This window comes from Aedes albopictus, chromosome 3 (assembly GCF_035046485.1).
Source record: "Aedes albopictus strain Foshan chromosome 3, AalbF5, whole genome shotgun sequence".
NCBI lineage: Eukaryota > Metazoa > Arthropoda > Insecta > Diptera > Culicidae > Aedes > Aedes albopictus.
Genome location: NC_085138.1, coordinates 99,335,026 through 99,353,624, shown reverse-complemented (window position 1 = coordinate 99,353,624; position 18,599 = coordinate 99,335,026). Strand labels below are relative to the sequence as shown.

At 39.9% G+C, this 18,599-nt stretch overlaps 1 protein-coding gene across 1 annotated transcript in view; it reads right to left on the bottom strand.

Annotated features, from left to right (window-relative positions):
* Window positions 1-17,574: 17,574 nt before the first annotated feature.
* LOC134290296 (uncharacterized) overlaps window positions 17,575-18,599 on the bottom strand; it is a 58,454-nt gene continuing 57,429 nt past the window's right edge. Inside the window, exon 5 of the mRNA XM_062857396.1 lies at window positions 17,575-18,064. Coding sequence (XP_062713380.1) covers window positions 17,575-18,064 — 490 coding nt within the window. The remainder of the gene's footprint in view (window positions 18,065-18,599) is intronic.

Below are 18,599 nucleotides of genomic sequence, written 5' to 3'. Positions count from 1 at the left end.
TTCTCAGCTTAGTGTTCTATGAGCACTTCCACAGTTATTAACTGAGAGCTTCCTCTGCCAATGACCATTTTGCATGTGTATATCGTGTGGCAGGCACGAAGATACTCTATGCCCAAGGAAGTCAAGGAAGGAAGTACAAGAGCTTTATAAAACCGAAAATAAGAACAGTTCTTGTTGTGTTTATGGTTTTATGAACTGAACCTCAAGTATTCTTGGAGGTGTTTTTAAAACCATATATTGACGAAGAATAGTTGTGCTCAGCTGAAAGTCCGATAAGATCAACTAGAATAGGCAATGTACCGATAAAACTATCATAAAAACAAATAAAACCAAATAGAATCAAGATTGTTACTTGGGGAAAACGTGCATCTGTAAGTGTTAGATAGATAGGGCCCTAAACCGAAGAACACCTTGTAAAATGTAAACTTAAATTTGTAATTGTAAAATTTTCTCTCTAGAATCCTTAAATAGGTTAAATAAATAACCGAAACCGTCGGGTTTCAATGGAACAACCGTTTTCGTAAACGTTTGAAGGCTTCCAAGGCCAAAAACATCCACTCTACTTCAAATAAATTTTTGATTCAGATTTTCTTGAATGATGCCAATGAAACTCTAAGTTTTGTTCGTCTGTTCCCATTTTATCACTTTTAAATTCAAACAAGGCACAATTTCTTTTCAAACTACGCTTCTGTCCCGCAGACGCCGGATTGCGGCGTTCACCACCCGTTCACTTTTCGAGGACGCCCAAACTTTTCATCCCAGATCCGTCACATCTCTGGGTAGGCACGGCGGCGGGGATGACGGCAGTGCAATTCAATGTCTGCCATTCAACTGTCCAACCCAACAGCAATGCGGAAATGGAGCGAAGTAGTTTGCGCCAGTTTTTAGCATTTTTTTTGCCTAAATTCGTTTTTCGGAGATGAAAGAAACACAAAGCTATTCAGTGGTGGTGGTCGTTAGCAAAAGCTCCCCGGGTGGAATGCCGACAAATCAGGTCATTCAAACGAGGATGGAGATGGATGCCTTCAAAAATCGATTAGGTATGTTAGCCTTGAATTCTCGCTCGGTTCAGTGGCCGGATTTCAAACAGATCATCAAACGAACTAAACGACGATTTGAACTCTCTTTGATGTCGGGCAGAGTATATCAGTCGATGTACAGTTTTTTATATGCGGATTTGGATGGATTCCAGGTCAAATGATTTAGAATTTTCTGACTTGTATTTAATTCTGTCGGCAAGTGGGTTAACTAATTTAGAATTGAATGGTTCAGAAATTTTAGAATTTTGTTTTACGTTTGAATACGCGATGAACATAAAAATCTTTAATTTTTAGCTAATCAAATTTCAAAATTTGAGTTGAGGAACTCCTATACCTCTTAAATCATCTCTGTAATAACATTCCCGGGTCAATCGACTCCGGAACTCAATTTCATCATCCGGAAGTACCACCATCCGAGCGAACTTTTTTTTGCAAAAAGGCGCAAAATGGCCAAATGGAAGAAAACGTCTTTGTTGTATCATCTCTTCCACACCTCTCCGCCACCCACAACCACAGTCACCCCTTCCCCGTCTCTTCCAGAAAGAAAAAAAAAAAGAAACGAAAATAATTGAGACACGACCCTACAAAGAGCGAAACCCGCGCGTCCGGAAGACTGCGCTGAAAACTTTGTGCAACTCTTTGCCTTTGCAAGCTCTCGCGCCGCGCCGTTCGTTGCTTAATTAACATTATAATAAAGTTTGGTGAAGAATTTAATTTTGAATTATTTCTTCTTTCGGATCTCGTCGTCGACTGTCTGACTGTTCGGCGAAAAAAGGACTCCCGCGAAAAGCTTACGTACCTTTCGCGGACTGGTGAACTGGAGACGAATCATGGGAGGTGGCGTGGATCGGTTTTGGAAAAGTAACTTTTCCAGAGTTGGGCTAAAATCGGTTGAAATTCAGGCAATTTGTAGTGAGCAATAAAATGTGAATACTTTACAACCACCACCATCACCAGCAGCAGCACCATCGTGGGGCTCTGGGAGAATTTAAAGGATCATTAGGTGGTAAGCCGAGCTCAGGCACAGAAGAGTTTAAAGGCAAAAATGTGTTTTGCAAGAAGAAAGCTTAAAACTTGTACGTTACAGCAGCCATTGGGGGGATAATTTGGGAAAGTCTTTCGGCTGGAACTCAATGAGCTTGGGCTGCTTCTTTCCAAGCATTTTAAGCTTGAAATACATATACAGTAAAGAATAAATGAGATGAAGCATACGCGCCAACTTGTGACGTAGTTGGGGGGGCGAGGCCTCTCAAAATCAATCAAATTCGGAAAATATCGACGCAGTTCACCTAGTTTAGGCATATTTACGTGAAAACTAGTGCATTGAGCTGAAAAAAGTTGAATTTTGACCAATTTTGGAGAGCTTCGCCCCCCCAACTACGTCACAAGTTGGCGCCTATGAGATGAAGTGACAGATCGTATGTAAGGGATTCATCAAAGAGTTCTTTTAGGAATTCTTTCAAGTATTCTCTTGCGATATTTGATCACGTTCTAAAAACGAAGTGGAGGTATTTCCTATTTTTTTATTTTCTTTTTATTTTTTTATTCAATAACGGCGCAATATTTTTAAATTCGGTTTCCATACACACTGTTTTTTTCCTGGTTTCTATTCTAATTGAACTACATCGAACTGGTGGCCGTTGCACTGCTTTCACTTTCTACCCTATCATGGTAGAATGATGAGCACGAGGATGTTGATGTTTGGCTGTTTGGTTGTTCCTGTTTCCAGTTCGATTGGGGGTTCATTATGGGTTGCCGTTCGCCGATGTCCAAGTGTCCGTGTCCATTTGAGCCATGGGCTCAGAAGAGGGTCAGTGTCAGCTGCTCTCAGGGGGAAAGAGCAACTGACGAACGTGCCGGGGCTGGGATCGAACCCATGATCATCTCCTAATGAAACAAACGGGTAGCCACTACGCCACGGGCCCCGGCAAAAGGTTGAACTTCTTATCTTCTAGTAAAAAACTTGGAGAAAATCCTGAAGGAATTATTGGAGGGATTCTTGAAGAAACATCTATAGAAATCTTTTATGCTTTTATGTTATTGAATGGAAGAATTCCAAAATCAAAGTTTGAAGTAATTCCCGAAGCAATCCTTAGAAGAATTCTTATTAAAACCATAATGGAGTCATTGGAAAAAATAGACGATAAAAGCAAGACGATATTTCTGAAAAAAATCTGAAAGGAGATCCTGATTGAAACAATGAGCTAATTTCAAAACAATACCTTGGAAAAATTCCTTCGTGGATTTTTTTAAAGAATTCTGGGAAAAAAATCTTTAAATATTTTCCAAGAAAACCCTAGAAAACTATTACAAGAAAGCCCTTAGGGGCTGTCCATAAACCACGTGGTCATTTTTTTGGGACTTTTCAAACCCCCCCCCCCCCCGCGTGGTCATTAGTCCATACAAAATTTTTTATTTGTCCATACAAAATGATCATATGTCGAACCCCCCCCCCCCCCCCTAATGACCACGTGGTTTATGGACAGCCCCTTAAGGAATAGATGGATAGAAAAATTCTTGAACAAATTTCATAGGAAATTCTTGAATGAACTCCTAGGTGAAGCATTTTAGAGATCCTTGAAGGAATTCTTGGAGGAATTTCCAGCAGAGCCCAGGGAGGAATACCTGTAGAAATTATCGGAAAAAAACTTGTTCAAAGATCCTTGCAGTAATTTGTTCAAAAATTGTTGAAGGATCTTTGTCAGAATCCTTGAACAGATCGCTATAGGTATCTCTTAATAAGTTCTTTGAGGAATCCTCGGATATCCAGGTACCCTTGTAAGAGCTTCCAAAATATGTCATGGAGAGAGAAGATTCTGAAAGAATCTCTTCAAAGAATCATTAGAAAATAATTTTATGAACGCTTGAAAAATCAACTTAGAAAATCTAGCGAGAAATTTTTGAAGAAAAATCAAAAAGAATTAGGAATATTTGAAGAAATCGCAGACCTAATGGAGAAACTCCTGATCATCACCCTGAAATGAATCTATATAGAAATTTCTACATAAATCCTTGATGGAAGTTTTAGAAATCCTTGATAGAATTTCTGAATGTTGAAAACAAAAACTTTCATAAGCTCTGAAAAATCATTAAAAATTGAAAAAAAAAATCCTGACAGATCCCCTGGTAAAATTTTTGAAATAATCGTTAGTATTTAGAAACAATTAGTAAAATTCCTGAAGGAACTCTTGAAGAAATTCCTGAATGAGTACTTGCAGAAAAACTTCACGAAATCCTTGTGGGAATTTCTAAAAGCATTTTAAAATTAATCGTCCTTAACATTCCTTAAAAATTTTTCTTTCAGAATTTTTTCCTTCAAAAAATCTTCCAGGGATTCCTTTAGAAATATCTCTGCAGATTTCTCCAGGGTTTTCTTTTTCTGAGATTTCCCCATTAATTTGTCCAAGGTTTCATTTGAAAAATCTTCAATGGATTCCTCCCACAGGAAATTGGTAGATTGAAACCAACTCCTCCAGTGGTTGCTTCTGAAATTCTTCTAGGGACTTTCACCAGAAACCTATAAGAATTCTAAAGGTAAATTTTCATGTGTTACTTCTGAATTTCTGCCCGGGATTACTTTAAAACTTCTTCTAGGGGTTAGTTTATAAAGTTTCGTCGGATTTTCTACAGGGATTGCTTTCAAAAATTCTCGCTATGATTTTTTCATAAACTTTTCCAGTGTTTTCATCAAAACATCTTCCAGAGATTACTTTAGAAATAAAAAAATACTTCCAGAGGTCCACCAGAGACTTGATCAGAAATTGCTCTAGAGATTCCATTGAAAATAAGAGCATTAGAGCATAACAGGAAGTTCTTAGGGTATTCCAAATAGGATTACTTCAATAATTTTCCTGTGATTGCTTCAGCTACCCCAAGCTTTATTCAATAGTTATTCCTTCGATTTCTTTTTAGAAACTCCTCCTGGGATTCCTACATAAATTTTTAATTATTATTATTGTATTTATTAAGGAGGTTTTCAACCCTTGGTTGGTTCACCTCAAAATTTTTAATGAGGTTTTTTTTAATCACTCCTACGGTTCCATCAGAAATATCCCCTGGGATTCCTTCTGAAATTTCTGCGGAAATTGTTTCAGATATTCCTCCAGAATTTTTTTAGAACTTCTTCTTGAAATTGTAAAAAAAAATCTAAAAATTCTTGAAAAAAGTACTGAAGAAATTTCTAACCTAACCCTGAAGGATTATCTGAATGAATCGCATAAAAACATTGATGGGGCTTACCCGTTCCTGATCGAAGGATTTTCCACCGCCGTGGAATATCGGCGGTCCAGAAGCTCCACTGCGACGAATCACACCAACCTGGAGTATTTGATATGAATGTGCGCTGCAATCAGCACAGATGGAACCGTAATAAATCACTCCTGAACGGTATCACACAACACTTTTGGCCTCTTCGCTGCTGGGCAGCTTGCTCACACAAGTTTTGCTTCAAGCACTCGCGCGCGACGGACATCAATGAGTATTTCGGATTAATTACAAATTCACTTTTTTTTGGATACCACTAAACTTAATTTCTATCACGACCGACCGAGTCCCACCAGAACAAGTTATCTTCGCTCTGATATAATTTCAACTGACTTGGCCTGCACAAGTTAATTGTCTAGGGCCCATATAGCCGAGGCGGTAAACGCACGGGTATTCAGCATGACCATGCTGAGGGTGACGGGTTCGATTCCCGGTCGGTCCAGGATCTTTTCGTAAAGGAAATTTCCTTGACTTCCTTGGGCATAGAGTATCTTCGTGCCTGCCACACGATATACACATGCAAAATGGTCATTGGCAGAGGAAGCTCTCAGTTAATAACTGTGGAAGTGCTCATAGAACACTAAGCTGAGGAGCAGGCTTTGTCCCAGTGAGGACGTTACGCCAAGAAGAGAGAGAGAAAGTTAATTGTCTCCTACCTATTTATCTACACTCTCCGATGACCAGTACATGCCATCGGTCAATAGTGCTCTTCTACGCACACTTCTCTAACAACCACAGTGTATAGGGTTTACAAAACTTATTGTTAAATCATTTTCAAATTCAGGTACATAATTCACTACGACTCTCATCAAACATCTCGTATACCTTTCGAGATTCCTAATATTTCTTAATATTTTATCTGGGCAGAAATCCCTAGAGCAGTTTCTGAAATTATCTCTCGGGGAATTTCTGGATGAATGCATCAGAGGAATCACGCAACCTCCTTAATTCCTAAAAAAAATCTTTGGAAGCTTTTGTAGATAATTTGCAAATAATTTCACGCAAAAATTGCTTTAAAATTTTCGGCATTAATTGTAGGAGAATTCCATTGATGAGTTTCTGAAGGAATTTCCTAAAAAATGTCTGCAAAAATCGCTGTGAAAACTGCAGACAAAGGTACTGGTAAAATTCTTGAAGATATTCCTCAATAAATTTCGAAGGGACCTCTGGAGGATTTTCTGAAGGAGTAAATACTTGAAAAAAAAACCCAGGGTAACAACCGGAGGAAATTTCAAAAAAAAAATCTTATACAATTGCTGAATGGATTAATACATAAAGCATTCTTAATTACTACCTGGAGATATTACAAAAAATTATACAGAAAAAAGACAAAATCTCGAAGGAATTCTTTAGAGTTACACTGAATATATTTCTAAAAAAATATGGTTTCTGTGGAGATATTCTTGAGAGAATTCCTCAATGAACTGGAGCTTCAGCGGGTATTGATAAGAAAAAAAGTATTGAAAAAAATCTTTGAAATATATCAAGGAATAGATTCTGGAGTTATTTCAGCAGAAGTAACCGATAGAATCTTGTGAGAAATTCCGGGAAGTTTCCAAAAAGAATCCCTGAAGAAGGGCCCGTACAAATCCTAAGCAATCCCGAGAAGAATGCCTTGAGGAACTTTTGGAGAAAACCCTGGAGGAACTTTCAGAAAAATCCCGTGAGAATTTTGTAGAGAAATTTCAAACAAATGTCTGAGGGAATTCTCGAATATATGCAGTTCTACCTGAAGTAAACCCTGGAGAAACTCCAACAATAATTTATGAATTAGTTCCGGAAGAAAAAGATCTAAATTTCTAAAGAAAACCTCTAAAGAAATTTCCTAAAGAATCTCAGAACTCCTGTGACAAAGTTTTTTTTTCTTGAAACTTTCTATTTTTTGAATTCATCTTTTGGAGAAATCTTTGGAATAATTTTAGGAGAAAATCCTACAAGAATTCCGGAAGAAATACCAAATAAAAACTCCTAATGGAGATTCTTACAATATTCCTGAGGCAATCCCTTCAGTAATATTAAAAAAAAAAACATGGAAAGAATATATGCAGGTATGTAGCAATGTTTGGGGAATTTCCATAAGAAACTCTTAAGGAATCTCAGGTGGAATTTCAAAAGAAGTCCGTAGGACCATTTTTAAGATGAATGTTCAAAGAATATGCTTGAGAAACTCTTGACTCTCCTCGATAAATTCCTTAGAGAATCTCTGTATACATGGTCATGAATGTTTGAAGGAATTCTTGCTGTAATCTTTTAAGGAAATCCTGCATAATTTTTTTTCTATAGAAATCCCTGAATATTGTTGATATTTCCTGAAAAAAACTAGGAGTGGGTAATGTCTGAGACATAACCGCAATGTTGACGTAGGACAAAGGCTGGAAGGACTTTTATATTCTCATAATACAATGTTTGTTGTTATGATAATACAAATGGGTGGACTGATGTGTTGAGTAAAGTTGTTGTGTGATCGCTATCGCTGAACGCATTCATAACCCAACAATCATTTTTGCTGTATAAGAGTAAAACAAATCACTCTTAAGCTAACTTAAGCTCAAGAAGCTGTTATTCAGCTGGTCCGGTTACTTGGGAAGATTTTGAATAGTTCAAGAGTTATTTCGTTTTGAAGAGAAATGATCAATTTACTCTTCTACGAGAGAATTTTCATCGAGCGGATAAAATTATTAGATAATTGAACGGCGTTAGATAGATCCTTTTAATTGAAGATTAGCGTGAAACTCATTCAATAATACGTTGTTTTCATCTGGGAAGAACATATTAGTGGCCGACTTCACTATTGCTGAACTACCAAGCTTTCAGTCTGTCGCTTTTAATTACCGAAACATAACTCTTGAGAAATCATTTTCGCTGATCCTGGAAAAGACCGTTCATAAAACGGAAGATTTTGGCAAGACAATTATTGCATGAATTCATCACGCAATGCGAGTTGATTTTACCCATACGGAATGCGGCCGTTTGCTGTCGTGGATGAGATTTCTGGTGCTGCCACCACGATAGCCGAGAGTCATCGCTGAGTTTGTGTGCTGCTGCCTAGCTGGGAGGTGACATCTCCCTTCTCCTTGACTGATCCAAGGAAAATGACGAAAGTTAACAGAGGAAACAGCTGTTATGCCCCTAGATTAGCAGATGAAGCTCCTCCCATTCGGCGGGCTTTCCAATTTATTCCGTTTGCATGACCCGCCCACATTGTGTCAGACGCTTTAAACGACTAATCAAAGCCGTTCTTTGAGACAATTTCTAATCGAACGGATGAACTAACCGAAGTATTGAAAAGTTAAGATCATTTTAATTCGATAAATATTAGAACGCAACAATGTTTCAGGCACAATTTGTCCGAATAAGATACTAGAACAATTAGAACAATTAGAGGCCGGCTATACTGTTGCTAAGTTTTCAGTCTGTCGCTTTTAATTATCCGATTCATAATTCTGGAGGAATCATTTTCGATTTAAGTAATAGAAGATTTCGGCAAGACAATTGAAAATTATCCGCACTGAATGCTGGAAGCCGTCGAAAACTGCCATCGCTTACTGCCGTGGATGAGATTCCTGGTTCTATCAGCTAAATAGCCGAGAGTCGTCGCAGGATTGGTGCGCAGCTGCGGAGGTGACTTTCACTCCCTTTGACTGATCCAACGAAAATGACGGAAGAAAACAGAGGTCACTGCTTTTATTCCCCTTGATTAGCAGATTAGGCTCCTCCCATTTGGCTGGCTTTCCAGGTTATTTCGTCTGCATGACCCGCCCCGAATGCTCCAGACGCATCAAGCAACTAATCAACCGAGAAATGAGCAAATTTTCATTGAACGGATAGAGTAACCAAAATATTGGATAATTTCGATCAGTTTAATTCGAAAAATGTTCAAACTAATTTTAATTAAACAATGTTTCACGCAAAATAGTCCGGATAGAATAATGCGTTGTTAAATTCCGGGTGGAACCATTAGGCCATTAGTGACCGGCTTCATCATTATTGCTGGGCCACCAAGTATTCAATCTTTCACTTTTCAGTTGCACTACACTTTTCTCGTTCGAAGGAATGAAATTAGCTGATTCACAAACTCTTAAGGAATAATTAACGGTGGTCCTGAACATGACCGTTTGATTATTTGACGAGTTTAGGAACGAAATGGCATGAATTTACCATGCCACGCAATGCGTGTTGGTTTTCTCCGTGCTGAATGATAAACGCCACCGAAAACTGGACCGCCGCTTGCTGCCGTGGATTAGAATAATGACCAGTTTCACTATTGCTGGCAACGATGCTCTGTCTTTTGCTTTTTGGTTGCACTACATCTCGATTGATGTTGGAAATTATCCAATTAACTCTTGAAGAATCATTTTCGATGGTCCTGAAAAGGACCGTTTTGAATAATGGACGATTTTGATTCATTCACCATGCCACGCAATGCGTGTTGGTTTTCTCTACGGAGTGCGGAGAATGCTGAACGCCGTCAAAAATTGGCCCACCGCTCCGCTGCCATGGATGCGATTCCAAGTGCTATCATCAGCACGATAGCCGAGAGTCGCTGGGTTGTTGTGCTGCTGCCTTGCCGGAGGTGACTTCCACCTCCAATCTCCTTGACTGATCCAACGAAAATGACGAAAGAAAACAGAGAACAATGCTTTTATACCCCTAGATTAGCAGATAAAGCACCTCCCATTTGGCTGCCTTTGCAGTTTATTCCGTTTGCATGCTACAGACGCTTCAAACGATTAATCAACCAAGAAATGAGAAAATTTTCATTGAACGGCTGAAGTAACCAAAATATGTGGTTGAACCACACTTTTCTCGTTCGATGGAATGAAATTATCTAATTCACAACTCTTGAGGAATAATTTTTGGTGTTTCTGTAAAAGACCGTATGATTAATTGACGATTTTAGGAAAGAAGTGGCATGAATTCACCATGCCACGCAAGGTGTGTTGGTTTTCTAAGTGCTGAATGATGGACGCCACCTGAAACTGCCCCGATGCTTGCTGCCGTGGATGAGATTAATGACCGGCTTCACTCTTGCTGGCAACGAAGTACACCTTTCTCGATCGAGGATTGAAATTTCTTCAATTAACTCTTGAGGAATCACTTTCGATGGTCCTGAAAAGGACCGTTTGAATAATGGACGAATTTGATGAATTCATCATGCCACGCAATGCGTGTTGGATTTCTCCGCGTTCAATACTAGGCGCCGCCGAAAACTCGCCCGCCGCTTGCTGCCGTGGATTAGATTCCTGGTGCTATCAACCGAGAGTCATCGCAGTCGATGTGCGGCTGCTTGCTGGAGATGACATCCTACCCCCTTGGCCGATCCAACGTAAATGAAGACAGAAAACAGAGGACACAGCTTTTATACCCCTAGATTAGCATATGAAGCTCCTCCCATTCGGCTGGCTTTTCAGTTAATTTCGTTTGCATGACCCGCCCCTCTTGCTCCAGACGCATCAAACGATTAATCAACCGAGAAATGAGAAAATTTCCATTGAACGGATAATGTAACCAAAATATTAGATGATTTAGATCATTTTAATGTGGAAAATGTTAGAATTGAAACATTTTTCAAGCAAAATGGTCCGGATATGATAATGCGTTGCCAAAGTCCGGGTGGAACAATTAGGCGTCATAATTGTTGCTGACTGAGTCACCAAGCATTCAATAATTCACTTTTACGGTTGTACTACACTTTTCCCGTTCGTTGGAATGAAATTATCCGATTCACAGCTCTCGAAAAATCATTTTCGATGGTCCTTAAAAGGACCGTTTGGATAATGAATAATTCTAGGAAGAAAATTAAACGAATTCACTATGCCACTATGCGTGTTTGTTTTCTCCGCACTAAATGCTGAACGCCGTCGAAAACTGCCCCCCCCCCCCCGCTTGCTGCCGTGGATGCGATTAATGACCGGCTTCACTCTTGCTGAAAAACGATGCTCTGTCCTTGCTTTGCACACTTCTCGATCGAGGGTGGAAATTTATCCAATTAACTCTTGAGAAATCATTTTCGATGGTCCTAAAAAGGACCGTTTGAATAATGGACGATTTTGATGAATTTACAATGCCACGCAATTCGTGTTGATTTTCTCCGTGCTCAACGCTAGACGCCATCGAAAACTGGCCCGCCGCTTGCTGCCGTGAATGAGATTCCCGGTGCTATCAGTACGATAGCCGAGTGTCGTCGCTGAGTCGATGTGCCGCTGCCCAGCTCGAGGTGTCACCTCGACGGTGGTCGAAATGGAACTGACGAACAGCTCTCGCATGATCGCATTCCTTCCTGCATCGTAGGTAGTTGCCCCCACGATGCGCACCAATCAGAGAGCGTTGGTAGACTGAACGAGAAAATTAGTCCGCTACCCATATTTATAGATTTCAGCGATTTCAATGTCTAACTTTAAAACAACTTTTCAACTATTTATCAGTGATTTTTAGGTTCACCGAATATTACAAATTGAACGTGGGAGTTTCATCTCTCGGATAACGGGATTTGTTTATCATTTCATTAAGTGGGAAGGATACTGTGAGCGTTTAAAATCTTTCACTCAAACGTAACGCTCTTGGTTTCATAAATTTTGAAATGACACCGGGTATAGAAAACAGAGACGTAGTCCTACGTCAAAAAATCCCTTAATAAATTTCTGGCGTTATAAATATCTGGCGAAAATTGTGGAGAAATTCTGAAAAAGTACATGGGAAAGAATACATTCTATAATAATTATCGGTGGAATCTTTAGAAACATTCTTGCTGAACTCACAAAGAAATTTTCGGGAGAATTACTTAAGGCATTTTTGACAAAATTCGTGAAGATAATTTTGGAGAAATTCTCAAAGAAATTCTCAGGCAATTCAGAATGTAAATCCAGAAGGAAATAGTATGATAGTTCTTGGAGGAATTTTCAAATCATTGGAGGAGTTCATGTCAAAGTCCTTTGAGAAGCTTCTATAAAATCTTGAAATAACTTCCTCTTTACAGATTATTTCAAAGTTATTCTTGGAGGATTTTGTCTAAAGAAATCTTTGAAGAAAAAGCTGAATATATCCATTGAAAGCCATGGTAGGATCCTCGCAGTCCTGAAGCAATTCGTGAAGAATTACTTGAACAAATACTTGTTTGTATCTTTGCCGAAAATTTCTATAACAATTATTGTAAAAAAAATTAAAGAAACCTTGAAAAAATCACTAGAAGAATGTAGGAAAGAAACCATATAGGTATACCTATTCTTTGGAAATTATTTGAAAAAAAAAACTAGGAGTGGGTAATGTCTGAGACATAACCGCAATGTTGACGTAGGACAAAGGCTGGAAGGACTTTTATATTCTCATAATACAATGTTTGTTGTTATGATAATACAAATGGGTGGACTGATGTGTTGAGTAAAGTTGTTGTGTGATCGCTATCGCTGAACGCATTCATAACCCAACAATCATTTTTGCTGTATAAGAGTAAAACAAATCACTCTTAAGCTAACTTAAGCTCAAGAAGCTGTTATTCAGCTGGTCCGGTTACTTGGGAAGATTTTGAATAGTTCAAGAGTTATTTCGTTTTGAAGAGAAATGATCAATTTACTCTTCTACGAGAGAATTTTCATCGAGCGGATAAAATTATTAGATAATTGAACGGCGTTAGATAGATCCTTTTAATTGAAGATTAGCGTGAAACTCATTCAATAATACGTTGTTTTCATCTGGGAAGAACATATTAGTGGCCGACTTCACTATTGCTGAACTACCAAGCTTTCAGTCTGTCGCTTTTAATTACCGAAACATAACTCTTGAGAAATCATTTTCGCTGATCCTGGAAAAGACCGTTCATAAAACGGAAGATTTTGGCAAGACAATTATTGCATGAATTCATCACGCAATGCGAGTTGATTTTACCCATACGGAATGCGGCCGTTTGCTGTCGTGGATGAGATTTCTGGTGCTGCCACCACGATAGCCGAGAGTCATCGCTGAGTTTGTGTGCTGCTGCCTAGCTGGGAGGTGACATCTCCCTTCTCCTTGACTGATCCAAGGAAAATGACGAAAGTTAACAGAGGAAACAGCTGTTATGCCCCTAGATTAGCAGATGAAGCTCCTCCCATTCGGCGGGCTTTCCAATTTATTCCGTTTGCATGACCCGCCCACATTGTGTCAGACGCTTTAAACGACTAATCAAAGCCGTTCTTTGAGACAATTTCTAATCGAACGGATGAACTAACCGAAGTATTGAAAAGTTAAGATCATTTTAATTCGATAAATATTAGAACGCAACAATGTTTCAGGCACAATTTGTCCGAATAAGATACTAGAACAATTAGAACAATTAGAGGCCGGCTATACTGTTGCTAAGTTTTCAGTCTGTCGCTTTTAATTATCCGATTCATAATTCTGGAGGAATCATTTTCGATTTAAGTAATAGAAGATTTCGGCAAGACAATTGAAAATTATCCGCACTGAATGCTGGAAGCCGTCGAAAACTGCCATCGCTTACTGCCGTGGATGAGATTCCTGGTTCTATCAGCTAAATAGCCGAGAGTCGTCGCAGGATTGGTGCGCAGCTGCGGAGGTGACTTTCACTCCCTTTGACTGATCCAACGAAAATGACGGAAGAAAACAGAGGTCACTGCTTTTATTCCCCTTGATTAGCAGATTAGGCTCCTCCCATTTGGCTGGCTTTCCAGGTTATTTCGTCTGCATGACCCGCCCCGAATGCTCCAGACGCATCAAGCAACTAATCAACCGAGAAATGAGCAAATTTTCATTGAACGGATAGAGTAACCAAAATATTGGATAATTTCGATCAGTTTAATTCGAAAAATGTTCAAACTAATTTTAATTAAACAATGTTTCACGCAAAATAGTCCGGATAGAATAATGCGTTGTTAAATTCCGGGTGGAACCATTAGGCCATTAGTGACCGGCTTCATCATTATTGCTGGGCCACCAAGTATTCAATCTTTCACTTTTCAGTTGCACTACACTTTTCTCGTTCGAAGGAATGAAATTAGCTGATTCACAAACTCTTAAGGAATAATTAACGGTGGTCCTGAACATGACCGTTTGATTATTTGACGAGTTTAGGAACGAAATGGCATGAATTTACCATGCCACGCAATGCGTGTTGGTTTTCTCCGTGCTGAATGATAAACGCCACCGAAAACTGGACCGCCGCTTGCTGCCGTGGATTAGAATAATGACCAGTTTCACTATTGCTGGCAACGATGCTCTGTCTTTTGCTTTTTGGTTGCACTACATCTCGATTGATGTTGGAAATTATCCAATTAACTCTTGAAGAATCATTTTCGATGGTCCTGAAAAGGACCGTTTTGAATAATGGACGATTTTGATTCATTCACCATGCCACGCAATGCGTGTTGGTTTTCTCTACGGAGTGCGGAGAATGCTGAACGCCGTCAAAAATTGGCCCACCGCTCCGCTGCCATGGATGCGATTCCAAGTGCTATCATCAGCACGATAGCCGAGAGTCGCTGGGTTGTTGTGCTGCTGCCTTGCCGGAGGTGACTTCCACCTCCAATCTCCTTGACTGATCCAACGAAAATGACGAAAGAAAACAGAGAACAATGCTTTTATACCCCTAGATTAGCAGATAAAGCACCTCCCATTTGGCTGCCTTTGCAGTTTATTCCGTTTGCATGCTACAGACGCTTCAAACGATTAATCAACCAAGAAATGAGAAAATTTTCATTGAACGGCTGAAGTAACCAAAATATGTGGTTGAACCACACTTTTCTCGTTCGATGGAATGAAATTATCTAATTCACAACTCTTGAGGAATAATTTTTGGTGTTTCTGTAAAAGACCGTATGATTAATTGACGATTTTAGGAAAGAAGTGGCATGAATTCACCATGCCACGCAAGGTGTGTTGGTTTTCTAAGTGCTGAATGATGGACGCCACCTGAAACTGCCCCGATGCTTGCTGCCGTGGATGAGATTAATGACCGGCTTCACTCTTGCTGGCAACGAAGTACACCTTTCTCGATCGAGGATTGAAATTTCTTCAATTAACTCTTGAGGAATCACTTTCGATGGTCCTGAAAAGGACCGTTTGAATAATGGACGAATTTGATGAATTCATCATGCCACGCAATGCGTGTTGGATTTCTCCGCGTTCAATACTAGGCGCCGCCGAAAACTCGCCCGCCGCTTGCTGCCGTGGATTAGATTCCTGGTGCTATCAACCGAGAGTCATCGCAGTCGATGTGCGGCTGCTTGCTGGAGATGACATCCTACCCCCTTGGCCGATCCAACGTAAATGAAGACAGAAAACAGAGGACACAGCTTTTATACCCCTAGATTAGCATATGAAGCTCCTCCCATTCGGCTGGCTTTTCAGTTAATTTCGTTTGCATGACCCGCCCCTCTTGCTCCAGACGCATCAAACGATTAATCAACCGAGAAATGAGAAAATTTCCATTGAACGGATAATGTAACCAAAATATTAGATGATTTAGATCATTTTAATGTGGAAAATGTTAGAATTGAAACATTTTTCAAGCAAAATGGTCCGGATATGATAATGCGTTGCCAAAGTCCGGGTGGAACAATTAGGCGTCATAATTGTTGCTGACTGAGTCACCAAGCATTCAATAATTCACTTTTACGGTTGTACTACACTTTTCCCGTTCGTTGGAATGAAATTATCCGATTCACAGCTCTCGAAAAATCATTTTCGATGGTCCTTAAAAGGACCGTTTGGATAATGAATAATTCTAGGAAGAAAATTAAACGAATTCACTATGCCACTATGCGTGTTTGTTTTCTCCGCACTAAATGCTGAACGCCGTCGAAAACTGCCCCCCCCCCCCCGCTTGCTGCCGTGGATGCGATTAATGACCGGCTTCACTCTTGCTGAAAAACGATGCTCTGTCCTTGCTTTGCACACTTCTCGATCGAGGGTGGAAATTTATCCAATTAACTCTTGAGAAATCATTTTCGATGGTCCTAAAAAGGACCGTTTGAATAATGGACGATTTTGATGAATTTACAATGCCACGCAATTCGTGTTGATTTTCTCCGTGCTCAACGCTAGACGCCATCGAAAACTGGCCCGCCGCTTGCTGCCGTGAATGAGATTCCCGGTGCTATCAGTACGATAGCCGAGTGTCGTCGCTGAGTCGATGTGCCGCTGCCCAGCTCGAGGTGTCACCTCGACGGTGGTCGAAATGGAACTGACGAACAGCTCTCGCATGATCGCATTCCTTCCTGCATCGTAGGTAGTTGCCCCCACGATGCGCACCAATCAGAGAGCGTTGGTAGACTGAACGAGAAAATTAGTCCGCTACCCATATTTATAGATTTCAGCGATTTCAATGTCTAACTTTAAAACAACTTTTCAACTATTTATCAGTGATTTTTAGGTTCACCGAATATTACAAATTGAACGTGGGAGTTTCATCTCTCGGATAACGGGATTTGTTTATCATTTCATTAAGTGGGAAGGATACTGTGAGCGTTTAAAATCTTTCACTCAAACGTAACGCTCTTGGTTTCATAAATTTTGAAATGACACCGGGTATAGAAAACAGAGACGTAGTCCTACGTCAAAACCCTAAGGTGTGCTCTGAGGAAGTTGTGGTGAAATTATTGAAAGAAAATTGCTTAAGATATCCATGAAGAAACGATTAGATGAACCGTTTAGACGAAGAAGAGAAAAGTTGATATCTTGAATGAATTGCTTAAAAAACTTATAACAAATCTTGAACATATCATTGGGGAAATTTCAAGAAGAACCCTAGGAAAAAAACCTAAAAATTGAAAATAAAAAAGCTTGATGAAATCGAAAATTTCTTAAATATTTTCGAAGGTATTTTGAAATAATGATCGTAGAAACAGTGAAGGAATTCCTATTGAAAAGAACAACGTTGAGGATATCTTTAGAGCAGCTTCTAGAGCTGCTATTGCAAAAGACACTTTCGAAGCAATTCCTGGAGAATTCATTAAAGAAGTTCCTGAAAAAATGCTTGATGAAATCTTGAAAAAAGTTCCAAAAGGATTCTCGAAAGCATTCTGAAAGGATCTTCATACAAATAGCAACAAGATGTCTCATAGATTTTCGGAAATAATTCTGTAGGAATGGTGGCATTCTTGGTGGCATTTTTAAAAACATTTTTGAAGGAATTCGCTATGTATTTTTTTAATATTGATTGTTTAATCTGTTTGTTTGTTTGTTTGTTTGTTTTATTAACGACCCTTTAATCAGTAATGATCATTCGGGTCGGAATACGAATTCATTAACATAATAAAATTCAATTACAAATCACAAATTATTTACTACAGTTCCGTCGTCTTCCTCTTTCGATGCTACGTTGTATCCAGCTAAGCCATGCGTCCGTATCATTGCGATCGGGTTCGGGCTCGGACTCGTCATCATTCCATTGGGTACCGCTCATTTCGAAATCTGGTGTGCACTCTCCTCGCTGCGATTGTTCCACTTTGCGAAAAAATGTCTCGTTTTTATCCTGCTTCTTCCTCGGCGGCGATTCCGTTGTCGCTACGCACGCGGGCTGCTGTACGCGCTGTTGCTGTTCTTTCGGTTTTCTCCTCTTTTTCCCACCGCCGCCGGTTGCGACGTCGTCGATCGATGGCTTGTTCTTTGGTGGCTCGTCCACTGCACTGGAGTAGCGTGAACAGAAGTTCGGCTCGTTCAATTTGATTACATGATTGAGTATCGGGCTATCATCGCCCGCGGGATCGTTTGATGCCGAAGGGTTGTCGGGTTTGACTATGGTGGCCTTTTTATTTTGCACACATGTACTACCGGGGTGTAGTGGTTGAGTACAATGTTTGCATGAGGCTGGTTGATTACGGTATGTAACTAATGTTTCTTCACCTTGTATCGTTACAAACGATCGGATGTGGGTACGAAGTGTCATACGTGCTACACGTACGCCAGAAGAAATATGTTGATATGGGAATGAGGGACCCCAACTCAATTCCTTCACATCATGCACATCGCCGAAATGACGCAAAAAACCCGCCACATCTTCATTGCTCACACTCTCGGAGAGGTCATGAACTTTGACCTCAGTGCAACCGTTGTCAATTACCAACCGTATTCGATGCTTGCTGCCTTGCACCTCCAGCTCATGGCGCCCGTCGTGTTCTTCAACTACTTTTTCAGCCATTTCTTGGTCCACACATTTCACATGCACACATTTCGAAGCATGATTAATTTGCAGGCGCTTCACTTGATTAGGATGTATACCTAGTGTCCGATTAACGAAACCGTGAATTTGTTCATAAGTAGGTCGTCGCAGAAAATTTGATAAATCTACTTTAAACGTGTTCT